The sequence below is a fragment of the Ischnura elegans genome, chromosome 12, assembly GCF_921293095.1.
Source record: "Ischnura elegans chromosome 12, ioIscEleg1.1, whole genome shotgun sequence".
NCBI lineage: Eukaryota > Metazoa > Arthropoda > Insecta > Odonata > Coenagrionidae > Ischnura > Ischnura elegans.
Window position 1 is genome coordinate 21,195,899 of NC_060257.1, and position 26,927 is coordinate 21,222,825.

The window sequence follows — 26,927 nt, forward strand, 5'->3', positions numbered from 1 at the left end:
GACCAAGGGATAGAAGTTAAAAGAGCGGTTATGGTTAACGGTTGGCCCTCTGGCAGTGGCGTAGCCAAGAATTTCGTTCAGGGGGGGCGCAAAATCAGGGGGGAAAATTTTTGAAAAACAGGTTACTAAGTAGAGGGTTTTTTAACCAATTTTAACGCTTTTGATAATCAATAAAACTTCATTTGTTAAAAAAAATATTTTGCAAATTCATGATTTTTCAATATTTTGTTATCTTTTATAGAGAAAATTAATCATGTTTTTATGTTTCGGGGGGAGGGGGGGGTCCGGACCCCCCGGCCCCCTCCATGGCTACGCCACTACCCTCTGGCCACCCATTTAAAAAATGACACCCCATGATATTTTTTATTGTACGAGCGGCCCCTTTCACCAAGTTTCTCGTAATGCTAATTGTCCAGGAGTTCGAAAACTCAAGAGAAACTTATTTTTCAATCCGATGCCTCTCTCTCCAGGTATTCGCTACGAAAAGTCTTCGGCCTTCACCCTTTCTTGATAATGTCACGTAATGTCTTACTTATCACCACGTCCCAACTACTCCTCCGGTGTTGCTCATCGGCTACCCTATTCCTAGCGATTGGTTCCCTCAGGGAAAGGTTCCTCCTGATCAAGTATATTAACCAAAATTTTAGCGACGTAACCAACTCATGAAAAGAGGGCGATGACTTAACCGTTTTTTATCGTAAACTTACAGGAGAACGGCTGAATGGGACGATTTCTTCGTAGTAACCTTTCTCTCCTATCAGTTTACCGAAATCTTTAATTGGATTAGGGTTTCTAGAGTGAGTTCAATTTCAAAAAAGGTTTATTTCCATACTGCAGTGTACATGAACATATTTACATAGTAAAGTTATAGTTATTTACAGTAGGTCCCCGTTATAGGAAATATTTCCTCTCCAGGGCATGTCACATTGTTATTAATTATTTATACTTTGTAGCAGATATGGTAAAAGTCAAAAGTGCTGGAACTCTTTTCCTCCGGGATGGCTATTGGTCCGACATTGGTCCGAGACGTGAGGGAAACCGGCAAAACCCCACGTAGACCGCCGTGTAAAATGATGCTGTTGTTGTTGGTAACGAATCCATTAATATACATAGATCGGAGTACCACTTCACGCTGCGCCCATGACCTCGGGAATTTTTCATTCATTAAACTTTTTCAGACAAGGGTACATATTTTTTATTAATTTCCGGGGGGAGGGGAAGGCAACCCCTACGTCTTCCCCTGCATGTGTACGCCTCTCAGCGAGGTTAACTCTGGCAAGGGCGTACCCAGGATAAAAACTAGGGGAGGGGAGGTAAGCCATGGTTGTTCAAGTTATAGTCAAGATTTAAGCATGGAAAGGGTGAATGAAATCAACATTTTAAGGAAACTGTAATAGCTCTATATTAGTTTTTAAAATTATTTGCTTGAAAAAATAATATTTTCCTTAAAGACATTTGAGATTTTGCTTCTAGGAGCAGGATAGCAGGGTACGCCCATGCTTGTAATTAATATTTGCGGAAAAACGAAGTCATTCTTATTAATCACAATGATAATTACATACCACAAAGTCAGACTCGAGACAGTGGAAGTATCCATTATGAGTTGAGGGTAGTAGTTCCCACCCTCTCCCATCGGTGTTTAAAAAAAAAAAAAAAAAAAAAAAATAATGTCAGCTTACGATCACAAGGCTTCGAAATTTCATGGCTAAATTTAAAAACTAAAAATGAAAGGCTTTTTCAAGACATGCGAATTATAAGTGCATAACAAAGCTTAGAATACCTTCAAAACAAGATTTAATTATATATACATGATCGAAACACAATATCAGGTGCTGAAAAATGTCTGCACAAAATGAAGGTGAAATTGGTAAAAAAAAAAACATTTGCTTAACTGCTACCGCTTCATCCTGTGAGCCTCAACTTAGCAAAATTGACGGATGGGCAGATCCAGGATATTTTTCGGGGGGGTGGGGATGTCGGACAGGTCTTCTCATATTTGAGATAAAAAACAAAATACAATAATTACTGTAGAAAATATTTTATTTTTTTATATGTAAGTTATTAATATTAAATTACATTATTGAGGCTCCGTAATGCACAAAATAAAACGAACTTAATGATAACCGTATTAAAAATCTTTCGTATAAACCGTATAAAAAAGTCCTCGTTGGGTACGCCCATGAACTCTCGATAGGCACTTGACTTGCTGAGTCGCTTGCTGTGATGAGCAATCCCTTGATAAGCGAGCGGCTTGGTGGAAAGAGAGGGGGAAGGTTAGAATGGACAGAGGGGAAACCCCTCCATGCTGACGGGGAAAGACCGAGTCGAAGGGGAAGTTATTTATCCAAGGCCATCAGCGCGCGCATGGCTCTCTTCAAATGCGCAGAGATGTCAAGATCGCGGCAGTAAACTAATCGCACGTGTGTGAAAGTGTCGCGCAGGAGACTAACTTCTGTGTCGCTGAAGCTGGCCGTATGGTTGGCAATGTCTAGCACGAATCTGGCGTGATGTCTTTTTAGGTACCCCTTTTCCTTCATCTACTATCTGTTTACCCCGGTCCACAAATTCTGGAATTATTCAGCCCCTCTTCCGTGGCCACGGAGATAAGACTCGCTGCGCTACGCAGCAGACGCCTTTAGTTGATATTTCTCGGGGTCGATCGAAGGAAGTTCTACGGCCAAAATGGGTGCAGACGACGAAGATTCTTGGAAGGTGTGTATAGCAATCTATTTGTTTCACAGCGAGGCTTCTATTTCAATCCCAAATGCTACTATATTTAGAATTTCTTTAAATCTACGTATTAGTAGCAGAAGTGAGGAATGTGTTGTTTTCCTCGCAAATGGAACCTCGTTAGCGATAAGGTAACCATGGAGCTAGTCACCTTTTTCCTGTGTATCGAGTGCTCGCTGTGCGTATTGATTTTCTCTGTGCAGTAATGTCAGTGTGATCTCTGTTCCGTCAATGTTTATCCTCACTCACGTGAGATCGCGGGTGACCTAATTTTTTGAAGTTGTGGCGCAAATTCGATGTTCACCCGTTTTTGGGCAAAGTTTGAATGGCGCGAATTTGAACGAGTAGCGTGAGATTGGCAGTGACGAAAACTTCTCTTAACGACTTACGGTTCAAACTTTTCCGATGCCAAAAACCAAATCAGACTCTATACCAGTGGCGCCAACTCCATGGGGCCTGAGGGGGCCCGAGCCCCCTCAAAAATTCAAGATAATAATTAAGTTATATTATGCTTTGTGAAATCACAAAAATATATTGGTGTTTTTTATTTCCCATGTTTGACGATAGTTACCTTTTAAAATACATTCAACAATGTGTTATAACAATAATTATAAGGTAGTAAGCAGGTTAACTGAAAACAAGTGATGTGAATTATGATAGTGTTACGGTGCTGATACACACTTTGAATTTAACCTCTCTCCGGGGCACGGTCTTCTCCGGGGCAAGACCCCAATATGGGCCCCCCCAATATTTTTTATAAGTCGGCGCCCCTGCTCTATACGTCATATCGCTATTTTTACTTTCATATGTTATTATGATTTTGGCAGTTTTAGTGTGATGCGGGTTAGCGTCGAAAAGTTAAGCGTGTACAAAAATAAAAATTGAATAATGATGGATTTAAAATATTAGTGGGTTGGTTTTCTAAGAAATTTGCGGCGAATATAAGCTATAAAACTTGAGTCGAAACTGATATAGGAATATTTTTGAAAATTGTGGAATTTTTCCAGGAGTTGATGGAGATGGAGGTCGTTATATTAGTGTAATGTAATTATTAAAATAATTATAAGTGCAGTAAAATTATATTTATTAGTTGACTGAATCGTGTATTTCCAAACGTTGTAATTGCCAAGATTGGAAAATATTAAATTTCATAATAAAACACGTATAATTCCTACTTCAAATATAATTTAATGAGTTATTCACGTACTTAATAATAAATTTTTTCTTTGAAAAATATGTTTTCTCTTCTTCCTGTAAAATTTTAATCTTGGCACTATCAGCGTTTTGGAAAGGCACGATTCAAATAGTGATATTAAGTGATATTTCGATGACAATTTCCCATGTAGAAGTTTCTTTTCTTAATAAAAACCACTATGGAAGTCAACATTTGAGTATTTTAGAGCATAGTGCCGCTCAATAAGCTTCTGGACTGAAACCCATCTTGGATGTTGAACTTTCAAATGTCTATATTGCTAAGTTCTGAAACCTATAAAGCATTGGAGTAGAATAGAAGAATGGGAGGTTAAACAATGCATGTCCTGATAAAAAAAGTTCTCTTTCTATAGAATATCTCAGGTTTTTCAACCCCACTATCAACAGAATGAAATTTCCAGCTTGTGTGTACAATTTTTTTCTTATCTTTAGCTAAGTGCATCTGTAGATATCATATCTGCAGGTCATTTGAAAGGTAAAATTTTTTTTGTGAGCAATCTTCTTACCATTACATACTCACAAGGGGAGACTTTGTACCTTGCTCCGCCTTTTACAATATCATATTTTTAATGGCATTCGGAATGGCAAACACATATCTGAAGTGGTAGTGGTGCCATTGAATGGGCCTTAGTTTGGCTGTAATTAATTAATTTTCATGTGGTACTTTTAACAAGCCTTATATAATTCCATAATGTCGCATCCCCTAACAGATGCGTTAGTTGTTATTAAGGTTAGCATTGTTGACTCCTACCCAGAGGGCCTGGGTTTGGGGCTTTGTCTCGGCAGTATATTTTGTAGTCTTCATTTTGATCATGCGGTGACGAGTATTTCATTTATTTTAATCCCAGGAAGGATATGCTTGAGAGAAATTCTTTGTCATCATAATGGAGTATAAGTATTTAAGCTGTAATGAATGTGTGTTATATTGTGTATTTATTTTTTGTAATGTGTATGACGAAGGGTCAGATATTTCCAATGTGCATTGTATGTCTTTGTCCCAAGATTGCGAGACGATCCTTTGAGCACAGTACTGTCGTCTCGTTACCAAATTTGTCGAAGGCAAGGGTTCCCGCTCATAAGTTTGGGTCATCGGTCGTCGAGGCCTTTGGGGCCAGCGTCTCCTCCACCAGTCATAAACGTCTAAATTTTTTGCACATATGGTCATTGTCTCGCTGACGAAGATGAGTTGCTCATTTCCTAGGGTGGGTCGAGTGAAGCCACCCTTCCCCTGGTCTTGGAGGTGTTGACCTGTGCCCTAACAACACGAGCGCGGGAATTCGGGGCAGTCTATGGGTAGACACGAGAGCGACGGGGTGTGCCTGCCCATCGCAGTTACATTTGTAAAATCATCACCAACCTCAGTCATTAAACTTCTCTGAGACCTGATTCGTGTGGATTTCAATTCTTTGGTGCCCTAAACCCGATTCCGGGAGACGCAGCCACTCGAATCTCCCTCCTTGATCGTGTCGATCACGACAAAGCGATGTCATTTTGATCGCGGAGATATGGCAACTACAATAGCAAGGGTTTTCAGTAGTAGATGCGGTTGTGTTTTTTCAACGATATGAAATTGTATTTGCAGCCAGTTTTTGAGCAGTTCAATGGCATTATTCAATTCCTTATGTTCTTATTTATTATACCTTATCTACCAATACAGCCATTTATCTACCTTTTCTGTGGTCCTATTAAAATTCCTATTTGCACCCCAAGGAATAAACCTTTCATTAGTAAGTTTTTCAGCCATACGGTTTGTTTGCATGGTATATTATAGATCATCCCTCTCTAATCCAAAGGTATGTAAATCTAAAACATTCTGATAAGGGAGGCCACTTCCTCTCCCAGGGGCACCGTGCATTATGAGGAATTTTTTTTGAGATTGTCAAAAATATTCACATTGAATTTGAACTTAGAAATGTGGTCAATTTAAAATTCTTCATATTGTGATACCAATTTTTTTACTACCCTCCTACAGATGAGTTTAAGGCTTGAAGAATGTAACTTTTTTACACCCTAGAAAGATAGTAAGGGGTCTAATCTGACCCCTTTTATTATTTGATGTTCTTGTCCTTGAATATATTAGTACAAGTTGTACTAGAATTTAAGGCATGAAATTATAGTAATAGAGTAAAGCAAATTACTTTGAGCTGTTTGAGCATTTTTGGCTTATAATTTTTGGAGTTGATATTTCCTTAAGAATCTTCCATATTGAAAAAGGTTTCTTCTCTTGGACTAAATTAATAGGGATAATAATAATTCTTCTTGGAATTTCATCTGGGTAATTTCCTCAGCAGTGTATTAAATTGAACAATTTTATTGAGTGACTACTCTTTCTACTGTAAAAATACTTTTTTGTGAACGTATTCATTAATTACTTTTTTGTGTGTTTGAATTGCTTAAAATCAGTTCCTGAAGGCTTATTTTCCCAAAAAATTGAAAAAGACTGATATGTTTTCAGGCGCTCATGTGCCTTCACCAACACAATACTGATTCTTTTACTTTTTTTTCAGCCTTATGAACTAAATGTGCGTGTTGTGGATCCGGTGAGCTTCAGTTCCCCCTATCATTCCAGTCATACGACATTTAATATACAAATTAAGGCAAGTGGAATATTTATCGATCTTTCATCTCCAGGCTTCCACTCTCTCACTCATATGGTGAATACATTTAAGTGGTTGCCTACAGTATAACTTACAGGATTAATAACATCAAATCTTCTGCTATCAGAATCCATTGTTTAAATTTATTTGAATTCTTTGGTTAAATAATCTCTTGTTGGTCCTTTTAGACAAAATGATCCTAGTTTTGTAGAATAATATGTATGCAAAAGAGGTAGAAAATCATTCCTATCGTTGAGGCTTAATGTATGATTCCTGAGTGGCAATAGGGCTGGCTAATTACCTTTGCACCACTCTGAATGGGATAATGGCTACTGCTGCACTTATGTTGCAATTTCTTCTGAGCCCATTGTTTTCAGGATAGATTTAAGTATTATTACAATAATCACATTTTGTTTTACTCCTAATCAGTTCTATATCATTTTTAAAATAGCAGTAAAATTTACTATATTCTTACTAACTCGTGCAACGTGCAAAAAGCAAAGGCTGCCGGGCCAACACACATATAAGACCCACAGTGCAAAAAGTATTAATTGCAGCCTATTTCAGTTATGGTAACTTAGCACCTTTTAATATTACTATGAGTTATTTCTCATAGATTCCTATTGAAAGTTGTAAGTTAATGTGCATATTCATTTGAGAATGTCATTCAATTTGAATTTATTTATGTTTACAGACAAATCATCCAGCATTTTCTCTTCAGTATTCTGAGGTCAGGAGGCGTTTCAGTGAATTTAAATGGCTGAGAAGGGTGCTCCATAGGCATCATCCTGAAAGGTAGTTTCATGTAATCCTCTGCATTAGTTTGCCAATCCAAACTTTTGTATTCCCAAGGAGACTTGGCTATTCTGCCTTCTAAAATTCAATGTTTATTTGAACCTTATTACTGACTATAAATTTCTTATTGGCTTTGTTTTTTATCTACCTTGTAGTTATGACAATGCATTTCTTTTTGTGTCGCCATTTTGATTTCTATCTAAATGTGAAGTAATCAAAAATTACAGAACAGGGTACAGTAAATTTTAGTCCTTAAGTCTCTTGTGTTATTGTGCATTTCTTGGTATAATTTTTGGATATTAGGGAGTTGATAATAACACCCAAAGCAATAGCAAGTGGAAGGGCTCTTGAGATAGATAAAAAGTTGAGCTCTACGGCCTCAAGGTCAAATGAGGAAAGAAACACTCCAATGGCCGTAACAAGGGACCTCGTCACAGGTATAAACAAAACACTGTGTGGTATGCTGGAACGGGAAAATTCGCAGCAGTGACCAACCCCAGCCTCTCAACCGGAAACCCTTCACTAACACACGATCAACAGTGTAGAAACCTTCGCGAGGGTTGTGGGACCTCACTAAGGCTGCTCACGTTGAAACCAATCACTCGCTTAACTATGAAGGAACCTTCGCGAGGGTTTTGGGGGGCCTCGCTAAGGTTGCTCAAGTTAAGAAACACACACAATCACACAATCAACACTTACTCCGTGGGTATAAACTCCGGGAGAATATGCTCAAAACTGAGCGATGGAACTGCCACCTGGACGGGAAAAGCGTACCGGTTTCGGAATCCAAGATTCCCTTCTCAACGCAACTGAGGACAAAGCTTCACTTCAACAAGGTTGAGTGACGAAAAAACAATAGACACCGCTGAAATATATGTAGAGGAGAGTGAAGGGGAGGGGAATGGTTGTGGTGTAGAGGGTGGTAGAGGAGAGGGGGAAAATTGTGGTTGGACGTAAGGTATGGAGGGGGGGGCGGAATAGGAGGGGAAGAGTTAACGGACGGAGGTAAAGAAGGGGGGGGGGGGGAAAGGGGGAAAGGGACGGTTTAACTTGGACGGAGGGTGGGGGAACGTGACGTAAGGATGACCGTTACGGAGTGGAAAATAACTGTGGGCGTAACGTTCTCAGTGCAAAAGAGAAAATAGGTTTTGGAGGGCTCTTGAGGTTTCAAACCCAAAATAAACCCCTCCAAAATGTACCCTCTCGTTGGAAACATCATTATCCCTTTCCACCTGAAAATTTTTTGTATGTGGCCTTGACTGAAGCTACACTTTGAAGGAGAGTATGAGAGTAATTAAAAAATGTAATTAGTTGCGTATGTGTCATGCACATGGGAAAAGTATTTGGTTGCCCACGGAATATCCCTTCTGATTTCACTCAGTGGTCATAACAATTTTGTGATCTACAGCATCTTGCACACTATGGTAAAAGGGTTAGCTTACATGCAATTCTAAATCTTCTGAATGTGAGTAAAGAATCTTCCCAATTTGGTGCTGAGCTTAATATAAATCTTGGCTTTGCCCATCTATCTTTGAAAAAATATTTAATATTCAGTCTGATTTTTTTTATGTGACCAAACAAATTTATAAATGGAGCTAAACAAAGATTTGTTAATGATGTATTTTATTAATGAATTTGATGTATTTAGTGTATTTTGCATTAAGAATTGGCTTCATAATTATTCAGATCAAAGAAAACTGAGTTCAAATCTCAGGTAAATCCTTGGGATACCCTCTAAATGAAAATCCTCAGACTGTGAGGTAGCCCAGGGAATGGAACTAGCCTTTATATCTTGATAGTTTGAAAATTCACATTGATATCACTACTGCACAAGAACCCACTGAATCAAATCTGATCATCTAGAAGCCCAACAATAGGCATGTGCTAGGCTGGCAATAGCTGGAGCACAAACGCTCACCTCCTAAGCTTGAGAACTGGAGGAGAGTGGTTATGCTCAGACTACTGCCAGCATAACGCATTTGTATTGTCAGGCCCATAGATGAGTAGATTTGATTTGGTGGGTGATTGTCGAGCGATTGTGCAGTGGAGGTATTAACATGCTCTGTACGGGTTAAGCTCTACCGCTCTTAACAAAACCAACCAATCCTAGAGTTGAATCACTTTGTGGTTGGCCAACTTCTCACTTTAAATTCATTTTAAAATGTGTATTTATTTGCAAAGCCTTATAATAATGTGTGCATTCGAATTATTTGTTCCTTCAGAGAGCCACCAGCTTTGCCATCTCGAGGGCTGCTTGTCTGGAATAGGTTCACCTATGAATTTCTCGAGAGCCGGAGGTCTGAGCTGGAGAAATTTGTCAAGTCGTGAGTGAAGGCCCTTTACTCTTTTGTAGTTGTGATATTAGCATTTAGTTTCATATTCTATCGCCGAGAAGTATCAATGGGTAAAAGGGATATGTAAAAGGAAACCCAATAAGAGGTTGGTACTTATTTCGTTAACTTGTATGATACTTTGATAGAGTGAACTTCATAATAATAATAAACATACTCCTCTCATAGTTAGGCATGAATGGGGTGGATAGAAAATTTATTTTTAACTCATATATCAACCAACTGATGTTGGCTATAGGAAATCAAAGTTGACTGTTATGAAGTTGATGGTGGTTGAATTAACTTCGTGGAAGTAATGCATGATAGAATAAAGTAAAAGCACTTTGTAATTTCCACACAATTTTAATATTTTGCCACCGGTTTCGATGTATTCTATGTCATTTTCTAGCTAGAATGCATGGCAAGGCTTTCTACCTTTAAAATGATGTAGAACACGTTGAAACCAGTTGCAAAATATAAAAATTGTGTGTAAAGTACAAAGTGCTCTTACTTGACTATTACGTTTAGGTGGGTGAGACAAGGTTGCCCATTTTCACATAGGCTTTTTAACTTATTGGCTCACTATATTACTTGAGAGTTGCCTACCCAGAAATACCATTTATTTTGACATAAACGACCAATCGCCATCCGTGTAAGAAAGGAAAATTTTTATCAGATAGCAAAACGCTGTTTTTGTAAGTGAAATGGATAATGCTGATGCTGAAGAAATGATCGGGTAGTCTTGAAATAAGTTGGCAAAAGAATTGAAACGCTGTGAATAGTTGTAAAGTTGGTGAGGGTTGCTTCTTATTAAGTATTGATAAGTTAGTCAAAAAAGTTTATGAAATCACAACTACACTCGAAGAATTGGTACAATATCCATAAATTAGAATGATGATTTTGTGGAGCAAGTGTTTCTGCCTCAGTTGCTGTTTTAAGCTGCAACACGCCTTTTAGGCGGCTTGCAGGGTATTGTGTAGATGTAGATATTTGCATTCAGTTGTGGTTTCCATTAATGAAAGGCGTGAATACTATTCTATTGTGCAAATATGAATGTAATAATCATAATAATTATATATAATTAATATCATATAGTCTTGTAACAGAATGTCCTACTGAGATCTCATTTGGACGACTTTCGGATTATCTGGCTTTGGATATCCGTCGGATAACCGACAGATATCCTGATTTCAAGCGGATATGGCTGACCTATATAGGAAATGGCAGACCTGAAATGAATATCCGATGGATATCCGGTGTTGTTAGGGTATTGTTGAGCTCCTCTGTGAGCGGATTTGATTCGGTGGACGACTGTTGAGCACTTTTGCTGTGGAGGTATCGTTTTATTTACTGCACTAAAATGTTTTTATTTTAAAATACAACCCGTTTTGTCTCTTAGCTGACATCATCATCACAAATGGTGAAATTCACTGTTGGGTAAAACTGGTATTTAATTAAAAGATAAAATTTAAGTGAAAATGGTGTGAAAGGGTTAGCCTGTATACAATTGTAAATCTTTTGGGAATGAGTAGAGAATCTTCCACACTTAGGTGGTGATCTTAATAAAAATATTGGCTATGCTCAGGTATCTATGAAAAAAGTTTAAGTATTTTCCATTCTAAGTTTAATTCTCCTTTCTTCTTGATGTGCCACCATGGTGAGGATTTCTGAAATGTACTATAATAATTAAGGTATTATATCTTTCCATCTTTCATGAAAAGAGAAAAAAATGGGTTTTAGTGTAAAAAAATGCAGATGAAGTTTTTTGTTAATGGTACGATTTATATTAAATGTATTTTTGTTTGCACGACAAGTTTAAACTAAACAGCAAATTTTTATCTTTCATGTATTTATTTATAGTTCGTATTTCTGTCTCAGTTTGTTTTTATTTTTAATTTCTATTGTAATGAATTTTGAGGTATCCAAATACATACAGGCATTGCCGAAAAGGGAAACCTAATTTATCCATTTTTATTTTAAATATAAAAAATTCTTGTAATGTTGACAGTCAGGAAGTGAATTGCATTAGCAAAGGAGGTATTCATGAACAGGAAGGAGCTTCTGAGAGGTTCGTTATGTAAGAGTTTAAAGAAAAGGTTAGTAAAGAGTTTGATCTGGAGTGTAGCTCTCTACAGTGCAGAAATGTGGACACTAAGAAAGGAGGACGAGAGAAGATTGGAGGCATTCAAGAGTTGTGTATGGAGAAGAATAGAGAGGGTGAAATGGACAGAGAGGAGGAGAAACTATGAAGTGCTGGACATGGTGGGTGAGGAGATGCAACTTTTAGATAAGATATGGAGGAGATGGAAGGTTTGGATGGAGCGAGTACTTAGAGGGTATGTTGAAAACAGTGTTGGAGGGAGAATGTTAGGTAAACTAGGGAGGGGTAGGAAGAGAATTGGATTTTTATATAGATTGAAAGGGATTAGGCCTTACAGTGAATTGAAGTAGGCAGTGCTGGAAGGAAAGGGAGGCTCCCAGATTACTTATTTCTCCATGGAAAACTATCTCAATTGGTAGAATACTATAATAAATAAATAAATGTTGATGGTATGGATACGTAATTTTTTTATTATTTAGAAGTAATCTAAACAATATTACATCATATTTATAACTGGATGCATTTTGCATTTTTCTCTGTAGGGTGGTCGCTGTACCCTGTTATCTTGGAGAGAAGGCTGTCCACCTCTTTCTTCAAAGTGATCTTAACACGCAGATGATTGATTTGAATCTTCTTGGTGAAAGGGATGACTTAATAGTTCCAGTTGCAGCTCAAGGCATCTCTTCTTGTGATTTTTCTCCAGAAAGGTGAGTTGGTAGAAAGAAAGTGTGTAAAACGTCCGCGGATCATACCTAACTGAAGTTAAATTACATTGCGGGTCGTTTGTTAAACTGAGTTCTTGCCCTCGTTGTCAGGAAGTGAATAATCACAAATCTTTAAGGTCTTTGCCAAATTTTATACTATTTAAAATCCCAACAAATCGATTCAATGAGCAAACATCAAGTAATGAATTTGTGAGTCTAGAATAGCCATAATTTAAGATGTTACCATTGCCTTGGGAAGGAGAGAAATAGAATAGAATATCGTTATTTGCCCAATGATCTAGTACATATTGCATAAACAAGATATAACGCCTATCAATAGTAGAGTAAATACAAACATGACTATGATATAACTCGTGCACACAATTACATCTAAGTGCTAAAATAAATCATTGAGGTGTTCCTCAACAGAATAATACATTTTGACCAGTAACAGCCTTTTCAATTATAATTTAAACAAAATATTGTCCTTCACAGTTTTAGGACCTTTGAGAAGTTTGTTGTATAGTTTGATACACAGCAGTGGTGCAACGAGGGGGGGTTTTGGCAGATAAACCCCCCCCCCCCCCCTCAGAGCTCAGAGAAATTTTTTAAAAGTTTGATCGATTTTACTTAATTGGTTTAATATTGCTCATAGACAAGTGTAAGGATAAGTAATTTATCCCTCAGAAAGCCGTAAAACTCATCATTTTGAACCATTTATCTTAGAATTTTTCTGGGGAATAGCCCACGTGCCTCTCTCTTACCCTGGCGGATATTCCATACCCCCTGGCCTCCCAGTACTAGTTGCCCTAAAACCCCCCTTGTCTTAATTCCTGGCTGCGCCTCTGATGCTCAGAGTATAACTTTGTGACAACAACCTTGTCAGATGATTAAGTACAACACTGTTCATATTGAAAATTTTTAAGTTATTTTTCACAAGTGTTACAGTTAACAATATATATATACATATATACAGATGGAATAAAATAAAATGGCATTTCTACAAAAATTGGTTGGCTGTAACTGGCTTCTGATAGTAGCTACTGGTGATGGCACGGGTGAATAGCAAGGCACTTTGTCACAAGGGCTGTATGGCCCGCACTTCGACTCTCACTGATGGCTACATTGCAACTGACCACTGACGAGAGACAAGTGACCAGTGTCATGTGATGATTGATGACTGACATAGCGTCTCCACTGTGTTATTACACAGGAAAGGTTAAACTAGGATATTTTCGACAAAGAGGAAAGGGAAGAGGAAGGTTTAGCCGTTCTCAAGAGTGAAATATACAAATCCCGAGGCAGAGTTTGACGTAGACTATTCTTTCTCAGACATCAACACACTACAACATACTGTATTTCTTGTGTAAGCCACATCCTCATGTATCCCATGCACCTCCATTTTTGGGCTGGCTTGTGAGGAAAAAAAACTTCCTAATTCTTTTTGGGTGTAGTGTAATATAGAAAGTCGTGATTCGTTGCTACATCGATAAATTTATGTTTCCATGATTAATAAGGTTAAGTAATGTTAGAAATGTAATTCCTGCAAAGGTTTCAATGCTAAACAATGGTATGCAGCTTACATTACAAATTTGAGGATTCGTGTAAACCGCACACCCCCATTTTTTCACCGGCATTTCTGGAAAAAAGGTGTATGGTGCCGTGAGAGGGGGGGTTTTGGGGGATAAACTACCCCCCCCCCCAAAGCTCAGAGAAATTTTTAAGTTTAATCCATTTTACTTAATTGGGTTTATATTACTAAAAGAATATTGTAAGGATTAATAAAATATCCCTCAGAAAGATGTAAAACTCACCATTTTGAACCATTTATCTTAAAATTCTGCAATTTATTAATCTCCCACCTTCTTCCCAGCTTCTCCTGGTAGATATTCCATACCCCCACAAACCCAAGTACATAATAGTTCCACCTAAACCCCCCCAGGCTTAATTCCTAGCTGCGCCCCTGAAAGAAACGATGTATATTTTTAATGGTACACTGAAATTAAAAACCAAAAATTCATTAAACTGAAAAAGAAGCATACATTTGCAAAGAAAGAGTTGTTTTTTGCTTGAATTTTATTTTTTAAATGTCATTACACTTTGTTTAAGATACCTGTCTTAAACCGGCCGAATTTTGAGATACGTGTTATTAGAACTTAGCCATTGATATCCTGAAGCACTGTTTGAAACAAGTGACTTTGTATGCAATATCGCTCATTAGTGCAAAATATATTTACACCAAGTGTGAAATTATCATAGTCATTAGGGTTAGCTGGGATTCACTAAAATTTATTCTATCAATTGCCAATCAGGTATGATACCAATTACTCCACCAAGCCATCTTCTTGACGGCAAATTCCAGACTGGGTTAACTGGGTAATGACAGTTGCGCTCTGATTGGCCGTAGGACGGTATAAGCTATGGTTTCATTGACGGAAAAAGGGACGTGCCAAGTGATGGAAAAAGAGATAGGATTTCATCCCTGGTGCCTTGCTGGAAAATGATCGCGTGGAAAGTGTTGGAATAAGCAGTGGATTAGTTACTTTCTTAAGGCCTGTTTACACGATACATTAACATGTACGAGTTAATGTCTGTTTGCATGAATGATTTTTGTAGACCGGAATGGAACATGTAGGAATGCATGACCTAATTAGAATACGTTCTAATTTCTTTGCATGCATTTGCACAAGTTGGGTGGTTACACGGTGCATTTTGGCATTTATTCTCGTGTTCATACATTTAGACATTAACCCATACGTGTTAATGTACCGTGTAAACAGGCCTTTAAGCCTGAATCACATTGTCATTTTTTCCATCCCTCAGAATGATAGCTCAAGAGATAGGTTATCAGGGACCAAAAGAGGCAACTCAACCAAAAAACCTGTACTGACAGGGGCAGTCAGGCCAGGTTGGCTGGTCAGCAATAGCGGAGGGCGCCGAACTCAAGTGGTGCCCACAGCACTCGCATCTATCTTGAAGCCTATACGAAATGAGAAATAAAAAAAGACTCGGAATACTTGAACCAAAGTTTTATTGCTATTATAAAATTCTTCGTTGTCATTATTTGATTTATTTACAACATATGGATGGCTAAGTTCTAACAACACGAATGTCAAAAATACCAACTTTTCAGGAGAGAAAAAAAACTATAATTTTTTATTACTTGTACACTTGAAAAAAAAACCAAGAGTTCATAAAATTGAAAAAGAAGCATTCATTTACTAATAAAAGAGTTGTTTTTGCTTGTATTTTATTTTTTAATGTTATTACAATCTGTTTAAGATACCTGTCTCAAACCGGCCGAATTTGAGATATGCGTTGTTGGAACTTAGTCATCGATATGCAATGTAAAAAGATAATATAAAAAATACTGAAATAAAGGTATCAGAATATAAAAGAGAACCTGATACTTTTTTGAAAGGGTTATTCGACAAGGTTATTATAGTGGATTTTTAGATATCGGGAAAGTTTCAAGGAACAAATTCACTAATTAATAGAAACATAACCATAATACATTATTTGATTGTATTGTCTGTGAAATTCTCACTTTTCATAGAATTTGTTATTGCAAAATTGCTATTTTTATTAAATTTTTTCTGGTTTTTAAGAGTCAGAATAGCGTCCTAATCCATTTCCGAGGATGCAATTTCCAAAAATTTTCAGGGGAGGAAGCCCGAATCCCCTAGTAAAGGGGGGGGGGGTGAGCATCGAGGGCTCCCAATCACCCCAGACGGCCCTAGCTACACATCATTTTCTGAATCACACGCTCATTCCCACTGTCCCTTTTGTCCATGGCTTTTCTGTCACTTTCCATATTTACAACCAGGGGCAGTCTGATGTGATTGGGGGCCCACAGCTGGGGCTTATGATGGAGCCCTCCTCACTCGGGGGTCCTCCCTGGGAAAATTCAAGGAAATTCCATGCCCGGAAATTGAAATTGACGTTATTATGGCTCTTAATAACTAGTTAAAAGTTGATGAAAATAGCAATTTTGTCAGAAAAAATACAATGAAAAGTGAGAACTTCACTGCTTATAAAATTTAATTATGTATTATGGTTCTACTATCTATTTAGTGAATTTTTTCCTTGAAACTGCACTAAAAGACCTCTGAAAAAGCCTTTTCGATTCATCCGTTCAGAAAAGCATCAGGTTTTCTATTAACTTCTGACACCTTTATGTTTCTAAATTATTTAATATAGTATTTTTACAATGAATATGTTGTAAATAAAGCAACTAATGTAGGCGTAGAATTTTATTATTACAAAAACACTGTGGTTCAAGTAATCTGAGTATTTTTTATGACACATTTCATATACTCTTCATGATAGATGCGAGCTTTGTGGGGGTCCTCTAAGCTTGGGACCCTCTGCGATTGCTGACTATCCAACCTGGCCAGACCACTCCTGTTTACATCTGCCATTCAATTTAATGCCAAGCGTGGCTTTACAGTTGCTGTCGGTGACCATGCGTATTGATTGGCTGAAGGACGGTACTAGCTATGGTTTCAGCAACGGAAAGAGGGCTGTTCCAAGTGATGGAAAAAAATAATGGAAAGAAAAACAGTTGGGATTACCATCCCTCTCGTCATCGCAAAAAAAAGATCATGTGAAACGGCCATTTTTAAGCCATCATTGGAGCGATCGTTGGAGAGTATCTAAAAGCAACGTCTATAAGCAGTTACATTATCGGTAATAGGTGTGGCGTACCATCAAGGCACCATGGAAATCCTGATCTGTCGTTAACGTCAGTAGCTTCATCTGTTTGGGTTTGGTGCGGTTCTGACAATGACATTTTAATTTTTTTAAATGTATTGTGTGATATTTCACTTGATGAAATTGCCTCATTTTAAATATTGACTTTAAAGTCACTTGGTGAAGTTAGCTTTTTTCATCAAGGGATCGTTAGGGTGTTCAGAACACCATATCAATGGACCCTTATCACCTTTGACGAATAATGACATTTATTTCTTGGGTTAGTCATAATTTACCTGTTCCTCAAGTACCTTTATTTGAGTTTCAAGTTAATCTAAAGATAGCTCAGACTATTCATATTGATATATGTACTTTCAAATGGCCAGGAGTTGGCGTAATGTAAGGAAATGATTGGTTGATCAATAAATTGTTACAAAACAGGGATAGTAAATGGCCAAAAAGATGCAGTGAAAGAATATTCTCATATGAATAGGATTCAATAATTCCTATTTCTTAACAGAGCAAGAAATACATGCTACGCAGAGGATGCCCTAAATTTGCTTTCAAATGATGGCTATGGAAGCTCAGAGGATGGAAGCAGTCCTGTATATCTCGATGCCGCTTCCCTCAAGGCAATTGAGGCCAACGAGTCCCCGTGTTTCATAACTTTGTCTGCTGAAGCACCGCTGGAGAGTTCATCTGTGGTGCTGACCAATGATGGCGCCTGAATTCTGAGTGAAGGGAAGACTATCATTAAATTCTTGAACATGCTCTCTATCCCGGAGTATCTTTTTATATTCAATTTTTTATCTGCAAGACCTCAAGAGTTTGGTTGAGCTCAATAAATTGGATTTGAATAATACTTACGAGCCCAAGAGGGTAATGCAGCTCAGTTTGGTGAAATGAAATATCATAACCGTTTATTCTTACATATTTTTTTGGATTCTGATTAAAGAATATCGCGATATATTTTACGGTAGATCCAATTACATATTATAGGCAGATCGTTGACAAGTGAAAGTAATTTATTCAGTTAGATGAAAGGAAATAGAAAGTGATCTCAGTTTGCTCATTCAATTTTTGGGTGTTGGTTACGTGATATCACAACGGTCATTAATGGATCTCCTATATACTATGTACATATTATATTTTGTGAAATTAATATTTGCGATAAAGAGAGGAGTTTCTATGGCCATACTACTGTGGCATCATGAAAAAAATGTTGATTTTTGCATGCATTAGGGTAAATGAGGACCTTTCTAGGAACAAACTTGTGTAATTAAGCATGAGTTATCTTCTCTAACATGCTAGCCCGAAGTTCTCTATTTTATGAATGAATTTATGTGCAGGTGTATTAGGTAAAGATAGAATTTTATTTGTGATTTTTAATAATTTTTTGTTGACCAGGGTATTTTTTTACGAGAACTCAGTTACTCTATATTTATTTTACCATCATTCTTTTATGTGAGTTGATGGTGCATCTTATGTACAAGTGATGGTGAGCTATGTAACTTTATGCCAATATGCTGTGTTACTGTGATATATTATAATGTTCCTTCTGCTAAACAATGCAACGTCCTTACATGGCTGTGAGTAAGCATAATTTTACAAATGACCAAAAGTGTACATTGAAAATATTATTGTTCAAATTGAAATAAAATTTTATTTTATGTGAAGAATGGTGGAATATTTATGATTTTTAATTGTAATGCCTAAGCTACTTCCTGGGAAAGAATTTTTTTTCCTTCAAATTCTGACCTACTAAAGTTTTACACTATGTTTCATTGCTGGAATGGAATGGTTGGTATATATCGGTGGGAATAGAGCTCATCCCAGACTCAATATCAGATAGCGCAATATTTCTTTGTCCCTTTCAATGCATGGATATGTAGAACCAGAAATTTATTACCAACTTAGGTTAGTACAAATTCATAAGATAACACTACTTCAACTTCACAGCAACTCCCCAGTTTGGCTAATAAAGTACGAGGGTTATGCCTAACTTCATGTGTTGCTACTGTAGCTCTCTCTGTACCAAGTCCTCTTGCTCACTTGCTGTGCAGCTAGGAATTAAGGCTAGGGGGGGTTTCAGGCGCAACTAATACTGGGGGGCTTGGGGTATTGCATGCCCGCCAGGGTAAGCGGTAGGTGCGGAGGCCCTCCGCCGGAAAAAAATTAAGATAAACGGTTCAAAATGGTAAGGTTTACGTCCTTCTGAGGGATATTATATTAATCCTCACACTATTCTATGGGCAATATTAATCCAATTAAGTAAAATAGATTTAACTTAAAAATTTCTATGAGCTCTGGGGGGGGGGGTTTATATCCCCCCTCTCGCTGCGCCACTGGTGTAGCAACCAGGGAAACGAAATGAAAATGCTTCAATTCGACCCGGAGGGAAACAAAAATGAGGCCTAGGTTTGCTTTCATTCCTGCACGAAATTAAAATCACCAAGTAGTTTAGTTTCGTACCGGGACGAAACTTTACTCATGGGAATGAAACTCAATTAATCGAAACTCTACTGCTCATAGTTATGTTTTGATTCCAGAAGTTGAGTGGAGGGGATGAGAGGGAATAGTTTTTTATTAGAATTAGAATTAATAGAATTTTGACCCATTACGTTTGACATACTACGTAGAGAGGTTAAAACATTAAGCTTAAAAATCGAATGGCCAATTTGTGTTCACCATTCTCCTGTTAGTGGTAAAATTATGAGTGCCGCATCCATCTAATGGCGGTAGGAGGAACCTCTACTTCATTCAACCACACTTTGTACTCGGTGTGTGGGTCGAAACTAAACCGTTCAAAGGTGAAGAACATGATCCCTCTGGTGTGAAACATTATCTGCATTTCCTTTCTTCCAAGAGTTTTAGTTTAGTTTCAACCTGAAGTAGTTTCGACTCAATTTCGTTTAGATCCTTTAGTTTCTGCACAGGAAGGACTGCATACTTCACCTTCAAACAGCTAAGTTTTGACCCATGCACCGAGTACGAAGTATTGTTGAATGAAGTAGAGGTTCGGCCTACCACCATTAATGCATGGCGCACTCATATTTTTACCACTCACAGGATAACAGCAAATGCAAACTGGTCATTCGATTTTTATGCTCCATATTTTAACCTCTTTACACATACGCCAAATGTAATGGGTCGAAACTATTCCATCTTATCCCCCTCCACTCAACTTCTGGGATCGAAACTTAACTATGAGCAGTGGCACTGACTCCATGGGGTCTGAGGGGGCCCGAGCCCACTCAAAAATTCCTTATAGGTGCGAGGAAAAAATGTGTCAGGCTTGTTGATTTTCCCCGGTGTAAGTTCAACAGATTCAGGCTTCAATTGGTGGAAGTTAGACATATTTAAGTAAATGAAAGATCGTAGCACTTTTCCACAAGAATTTTTAATGCATACAGGTCTTGTACCAGATGATGGCTCAGTGAGCCGAAACGCGTTTTACGCATTAAAAATTCTTGTGGAAAAGTGCTACGATCTTTCATTTACTTAAATATTTCCCCGGAGTGTCCAGATATTGAGATTCGAGTTATCAGGGTTCTAATGTTGATCATATGACTCTTCTAAAATGCTTAAAAAACTTAAAACTCGCTACTTATACAATTTCCCACAGCAAGATCCCCTGTTTTGGCCCCCTTATATCTTTAGAGGTTAGAACCATAAATGGGTTATGGGATGGTATCTATGATACGGTGAAATGGCTGCAATCACGAAATTAAAAAAATGCTTTCTAGAGCTCTAGCAAGGGCCGATATATTGGCCCGCTGGCAGGAGAAGGGTTAAGGAGAAGAGAGGACAGCTTTGTCACATTATGAGACATGATGGGCTGATGAAAACAGTCTTCTCCTTAAGGTTTTTTGAAGACTTTTCTATTCTCCCACACACCTTAGCACTTCATTAAAAGCAAACTCAGCGCTTCCTCACCACTTACGTGGTCGATACATTTTATCTTCATCATTAATTGGTAGCACCATATTTCGAATGCTTCCACAAATGCTGAATGGCATCCTAAGTCTGCATATCTCCCCTAACATTGTGGTGAGACGGGTGTGTAGGAAAACGAAGGAAGAGATGGTGGAAATGTTGGGTTAGGAAAGGAAACTTCTTGCGGAGAAAATGAGGAGACTGATTTTGGATGGAGCAAGTACTAGCTGGATAATAAGCAGTCAGGATAATAAGTCAGAGTATGTATACTAAAAATTGTATCGGAGGGAGCTAAGGCGGATTTAGTGGGGGGCCCCCTTCCCCCCACTAAATCCGCCTTACTTACTTTCCCCCCACTTAATCCGGCCCCCACCCCAGATGCTAAAAAATAGACGAGATTTTTGATAATAATAACAATAAATTTTATTTTTTAATATGAAAGTTGTAAATATTTGCATATTAATAACTTTTATATTAAAACTAAAAAGCTAATGTCCTTAGGTAATTGTTGTAGTTTTTAATCCCAAATATGAGAAGACCATTTGTCTGTCAGACTGTTTGCCTGCCAGAGCCCCCCCCCCCGGGAAAAAACCTGGATCCGCCCCTGGGAGAGAAGAATGTTAGGTAAGCGATGGAGGGAAAAGCGTAGAATAGGAGTTACAGGTAGGTTGACTGGGAATTCTCCTTATTGTGAATTGGAGAGGGAAGCGTGATTTGGGAAGCGAAATAGAGATGATGCTAAAATGCATCATATTAACCAGGGGCAGATTAACGTCGTTATTGTGGGGGGCAGTTCACTGATTTCCGCGACGCCCTGATTTGCCACTCCTGTTAGCGATAATGTGACTGCTTATGGACGAGTTGCTTTTAGATACTCTCCGACTATACATGAGTGGGCGAGAAGCCAAAATTGGGAACAGATATATAAAAATTCATGAAAATTATATTTCCCATCTGTGATTACTTTTATAGCTTTTGTCACGCTAATAAAGTATGGAAGTATTTTTAAAAGTGAAGTATATGACAACAGCAGGGGCGCAGCTAGGAACTAAGGAAGGCTAGGGTTTTAGGCGCAAAACACTGGGGTGTCTGAGGGTGTGGAATACCCGCCAGGGTAAGCGGGAGGTCCCCTAGAAAAATTTTCATTTAAATGGTTCAAAATGGTGAGTTTTGCGGCCTTCTGAGGGATATTTTATTAATATTTACAGTATCCTATAACTAATATTAATCCAATTAAGTGAAATGGATTGCACTTCAAAATTTCTCTGAGGTCTGGGGGGGGGGGTTTATCCCCCCCAGACCTCGCTGCGCTTCACTGGACTTCTGTATAAATTGGTCGTCAATTATACCTTTTCAAAATTGGTTATTTTCATCACCTCTGTAGTGAGAGCACGTGGTTTATTCGTAATTTTTCCCTAGACTCGCTCTCCCGTAACAAATGCTCATTCATCAAAAATATCAATAAATATTACATAGTTGGTGATTTTAATTTGGTGCGGGAACGAAACTAAACCTAGGCCTCGTATTTTCGTTTCCCTCCGGAACGAAAGAAAACCTTTTCGTTTCGTTTCACTTGCCGCCCTTGATAAACACGGAAGGATACCCGAAAGGATCGCTGTCTACCGTGTTTTCTGAATGCCTGAATGACGGTGGCAGCGATGGAGAAGGGACATGTACATAATACCCCGCAAGCCGCCTAAAAGGCGTGTGGCAGGGGGTGTTAGGACACCAGCCGTTTACAGCTAAAAAAATGAAGTGATCTAACGAAGTTGGGACTAGCGTTTATCAGTGTCCTTTACGGTTCGGGGGAAAAACGAATTCCCATATCTATCCGTTCGGCAAAACATCTCTCTTAATTTATCGCTTCTATAGGACTTGGAAAGTAGTGTAGTAGAAATAGTGTGATTGTAGAAATAGTCATCATCACTGGTCAACAATCCTAGGATTGGTTTGATGCAGCTCTCCACTCAGTTCTCCTATCAGCTAATCTTTTCACACCTACGAATTTCTTCTCTTTCACATCTCTCTTTACTTGTTCCATATATTTTGTTCGAGGTCTTCCTTTTCCATTCTTGCCTTCCACTTGTCCTTCGACGATTGTCTTCATCAGGCCATAATGTCTCAAGATGTGGCCTATAAGGTTGTTTCGTATTCTTATTAAGGTTTTCATGAGGCTTCTCTTCTCTCCTACCCTTCTTAGGACTTCCTCGTTACTAACTCGGTCGATCCATTTGATTTTCATCATTCTTCTGTAGCACCACATTTCAAAGGCCTCTATCCTTGCTTTCTCCGCTGCGGTCATTGTCCAAGTAGAAATAGTGTGACTTTAATATTATGTTCTCTGTGTCGCTCTTAAAGATATCCATTCTCAATTGTTCAAGCAATCTAAGCCGAGCGCGCAGCCTCCGAGTCTCCAGCGGCTCCCAGCCAAATTCGCTTAACATCAGGGTAACACTCTCTTCGCACGTTGCGGTTTTTGACGAACCGCGCAGCCTTCCTTTGTATTTTTTTCAGTTCGCGGATTAAGTCTTTCAGCACCGGATCCCATATGCTCGCTGCATATTCAAGGTGCGGTCGGACGAGTGTGAAATATCACCTTTATTTTACTTTCTCATCCGAAAATCTTCCCTCAATACGCTTGACGAATCCTAATTTCTTCAGGGCCATGCCGCAAATATTCTTCATAAGTGTTCCCCACGTGAGGTTCGAGGACGTCCTTAGTAGTGAAGAAAAGGGTGGGATTTCCATCCCTTGAACCCCATGAACCATCGCGAAAAATGATCGCGTGAATTTTTCCGCCATCAATGGGGAGGTATCTGGAGCTAACCCTCCATGGATGGGAAAAATGATTGGGAAATATACAAGTTGTTTAGGGAGGAATCTAAAATACTTCAGGATGTGGTAAGAGAGAGAATTTTAAGCATTCATTTGACCGTAAACATGGGATCGCAACTCCATAGTTACGGAGCTTTGGCGACGTAAACATTTTTTTGGATGCACTTCGCAGATACCATGAAAACGATTTTTCTTGAATATCCGGTTTTTTCGATATTTTATTTAATACTCCGAATTTTTAAGGACATTCAATAATTACTGTGATGTATGGATAATTAAAATTTGCAATTATAATTGTCTGGAACAATTAATCTCAAAATGGAAGTGCGATTGCCATCCCAGCCACGACCACCGAGAGAGAAACTTAAATGGATTAATATTACTTAAAGAATACTGCTTTAGAATAAAAAATCCATTTAAAAATAAAGAATAAAGAATCCATTTAGTTCTCTCTCGGTGATCGTGTCCCAACCCTCTTTAATCCGCCGTCGACGTAAATTCTATTTACACGACGTAAACACTACGTTTCGACGTAAACACTATTTACATTCATTCTTTAAGTGATTCAACCGTTAGGGTCAGTGACGCAGCGGGGGAGGGGTTTTGGGGGATAAACCCCCCCCCCCCTAAGAGCTCAGAGAAATTTTTATGTTTAATCCATTTTACTTCATTGAATCAGTATTACTTATAGAATAGTGCTAGGACTAATCAAATGTCCCTCAGAAAGCCGTAAAACTCGCAATTTTGAACCAATTGTCTTAAAAATTTTCTGGATTAGGGCCTACGCAACTCCTGCGTATCCTGGTTGGTATGCAATACCACCACACCCCTAAGTGTTAGCTGCGCCTAAAACCCCCCCTAACCTTAATTCTTAGCTGCGGATTTTGCCAGGGGGGAAGGGGCCGCCACCCTAGGCCATCCCATCCCCCCAAGACATATTCCTAGTTACGCCACTGTTGAGCTACCTTTAATTTTATCGTAATAACACAATAATCAAGTCACATTCAAAGTTAAAGAAAGTATTATGTAAAATTATTATACACACATACAAGAAAATGCCATCTTACAGTGGCGCCGACTCCATGGGGGCTGAGAGGGCCCGAGCCCCCTCGAAAATTCGTTATGGGTGTGAGGAAAAAATGTGTCAGGCTTGTCGTTTTTCCCCGGAGTGTCCAGATATCGACATTCGAGATATCAGGGTTCTAAATTTGATCATATGACTCTTCTAAAATGCTTAAAAAAACTAATAACTCACTACTTAAAAATATTTCGCGGGGCAATATCCCCGGTTTAGGCCCTCCCAATTTTTTTTTTTTTTTTTTTGGTAAGACGGCAACCCTGCCATCTTATGATATAAAACAATATAATTGCAGTTCTGCCAGGGGCGCAGCTAGGAATTAAGGCTAAAGAGGGGGGGGGGTTTAGGCGCAAAACACTGGGGTGTCTGAGGGTGTGGAATACCCGCCTGGGTAAGCGGGAGGTGCGGGGGCCCTCCCCTAAACAAATTTTCATATAAATGGTTCAAAATGGTGAGTTTTGTGGACTTCTGAGGGATATTTTATTAATACTTACAGTATCCTATAATTAATATTAATCTAATTAAGTGAAATGGATTACACTTCAAAATTTCTCTGAGCTCTTAGGAGGGGGGATTAATCCCCCAAAATCCCCCCTCGCTGCGCCACCCACTTCTGCAATGCGGGCAGCCCCGGGGTGACGTATATGAAAGGTGCAATAAAAACACTCATATTACTTAAGTCTTTTTTTCTATTATAAAATTCTGTTTTCATTACTTGCTTTATTTACAATTTATATCACTAAATATCAATATATATTTTTATACCGATTAAACATGCAATATTTAATCAGTATAAAAAGATCATACAAAGAATAAACAAAATAAAGGTCGCAGAAGAACGAAGAGAACCTAATGCTTTTTTGAAAGGGTTATTCGAAATGGTTATTTTAGATTTTTTTTTTAGATTTCAGCGCAGTTTCAAGGAAAAAAATTCACTATATAGATAATGTAACCATAATGCACACTTTACGAAATTCTCATTCTTCACAGTATTTTTTCTTACAAAATGTCTGATTTTTATTAACTTATATGCAGTTTTTAAGAGCCAAAGTAACGTAAAAATCCACGTCCGGGCATCCAGTATCCTAAATTTTTTAAGAAGACCCCGAATACCCCAGTAAAGAGGGCCCCGTCATGCAGTGGAGCACAGTTTTGGAGGATAAACCACCCAGAGCTCAGAGAAATTTTTAAGTTAATTCTATTTTACTTAATTGGATCAATATTGCTTATAGAATAGTGTGAAGAGTAAAAAATATCCCTCAGAAGGCCGTAAAACTCAAGATTTTGAACCATTTATCTTAATTTTTTCTGGCGGAGGGGCCCTGCACCTCCCTCTTACCCTGAAGGGGATATCACACCCTCAGACCCCCCAGTATTAGTTGCGCCTGAAACCCCCCGTAGCCTTAATTCCTAGCTGCGCCCCTGCCGTCATGAACCCCAGCCGAGGGCCCCCAATCACCCCAGGCCGTCATGTCCCAAGGTTATTACAATTTTTACGAAAACAAAATAGAAAATAATTCAGTTGTAAATTAGTTGGATAAAAAAGATACACGAATTTTGACACTGTATCCTTATTACGATGAATTGGTTTTCGTTATTGTTAGTAACGAATCTTATTCAAAAATCCACAGAGGAAAAATCATTCGCCTTGACCGGGATTGGGCGAATGATTTTTCCTCTGTGGATTTTTCGCACTATTTGTGCATCGCGGGTGACTCCGTAAAAAGTTATCACCGTGTCTAGTCCCGGTATACTTTAATGAATCTTATTCAGTTCATAGTTACCTAACAATTTTCGTTAATTAAATTAAATTAAATTAATTAAACAGACAAGTGACAGTAATATTTTTTTAAGCCTCTGATCACTCCATCGCCTTGCCCTACTGCGGGAAAACTATTAAAATTTTAATGAGAGACA

At 38.3% G+C, this 26,927-nt stretch overlaps 1 protein-coding gene across 1 annotated transcript; it reads left to right on the forward strand.

Annotated features, from left to right (window-relative positions):
- Positions 1-2,378: 2,378 nt before the first annotated feature.
- On the forward strand, positions 2,379-18,840 carry LOC124169229 (sorting nexin-3-like). Its single transcript, XM_046547771.1, has 6 exons — positions 2,379-2,712; positions 6,450-6,539; positions 7,234-7,334; positions 9,557-9,658; positions 12,308-12,472; positions 17,682-18,840. Exons 1-6 carry the CDS (start codon positions 2,683-2,685, stop codon positions 17,887-17,889), a joined length of 696 nt encoding a protein of 231 aa, XP_046403727.1. The 5' UTR covers positions 2,379-2,682; the 3' UTR covers positions 17,890-18,840.
- Positions 18,841-26,927: the final 8,087 nt, after the last annotated feature.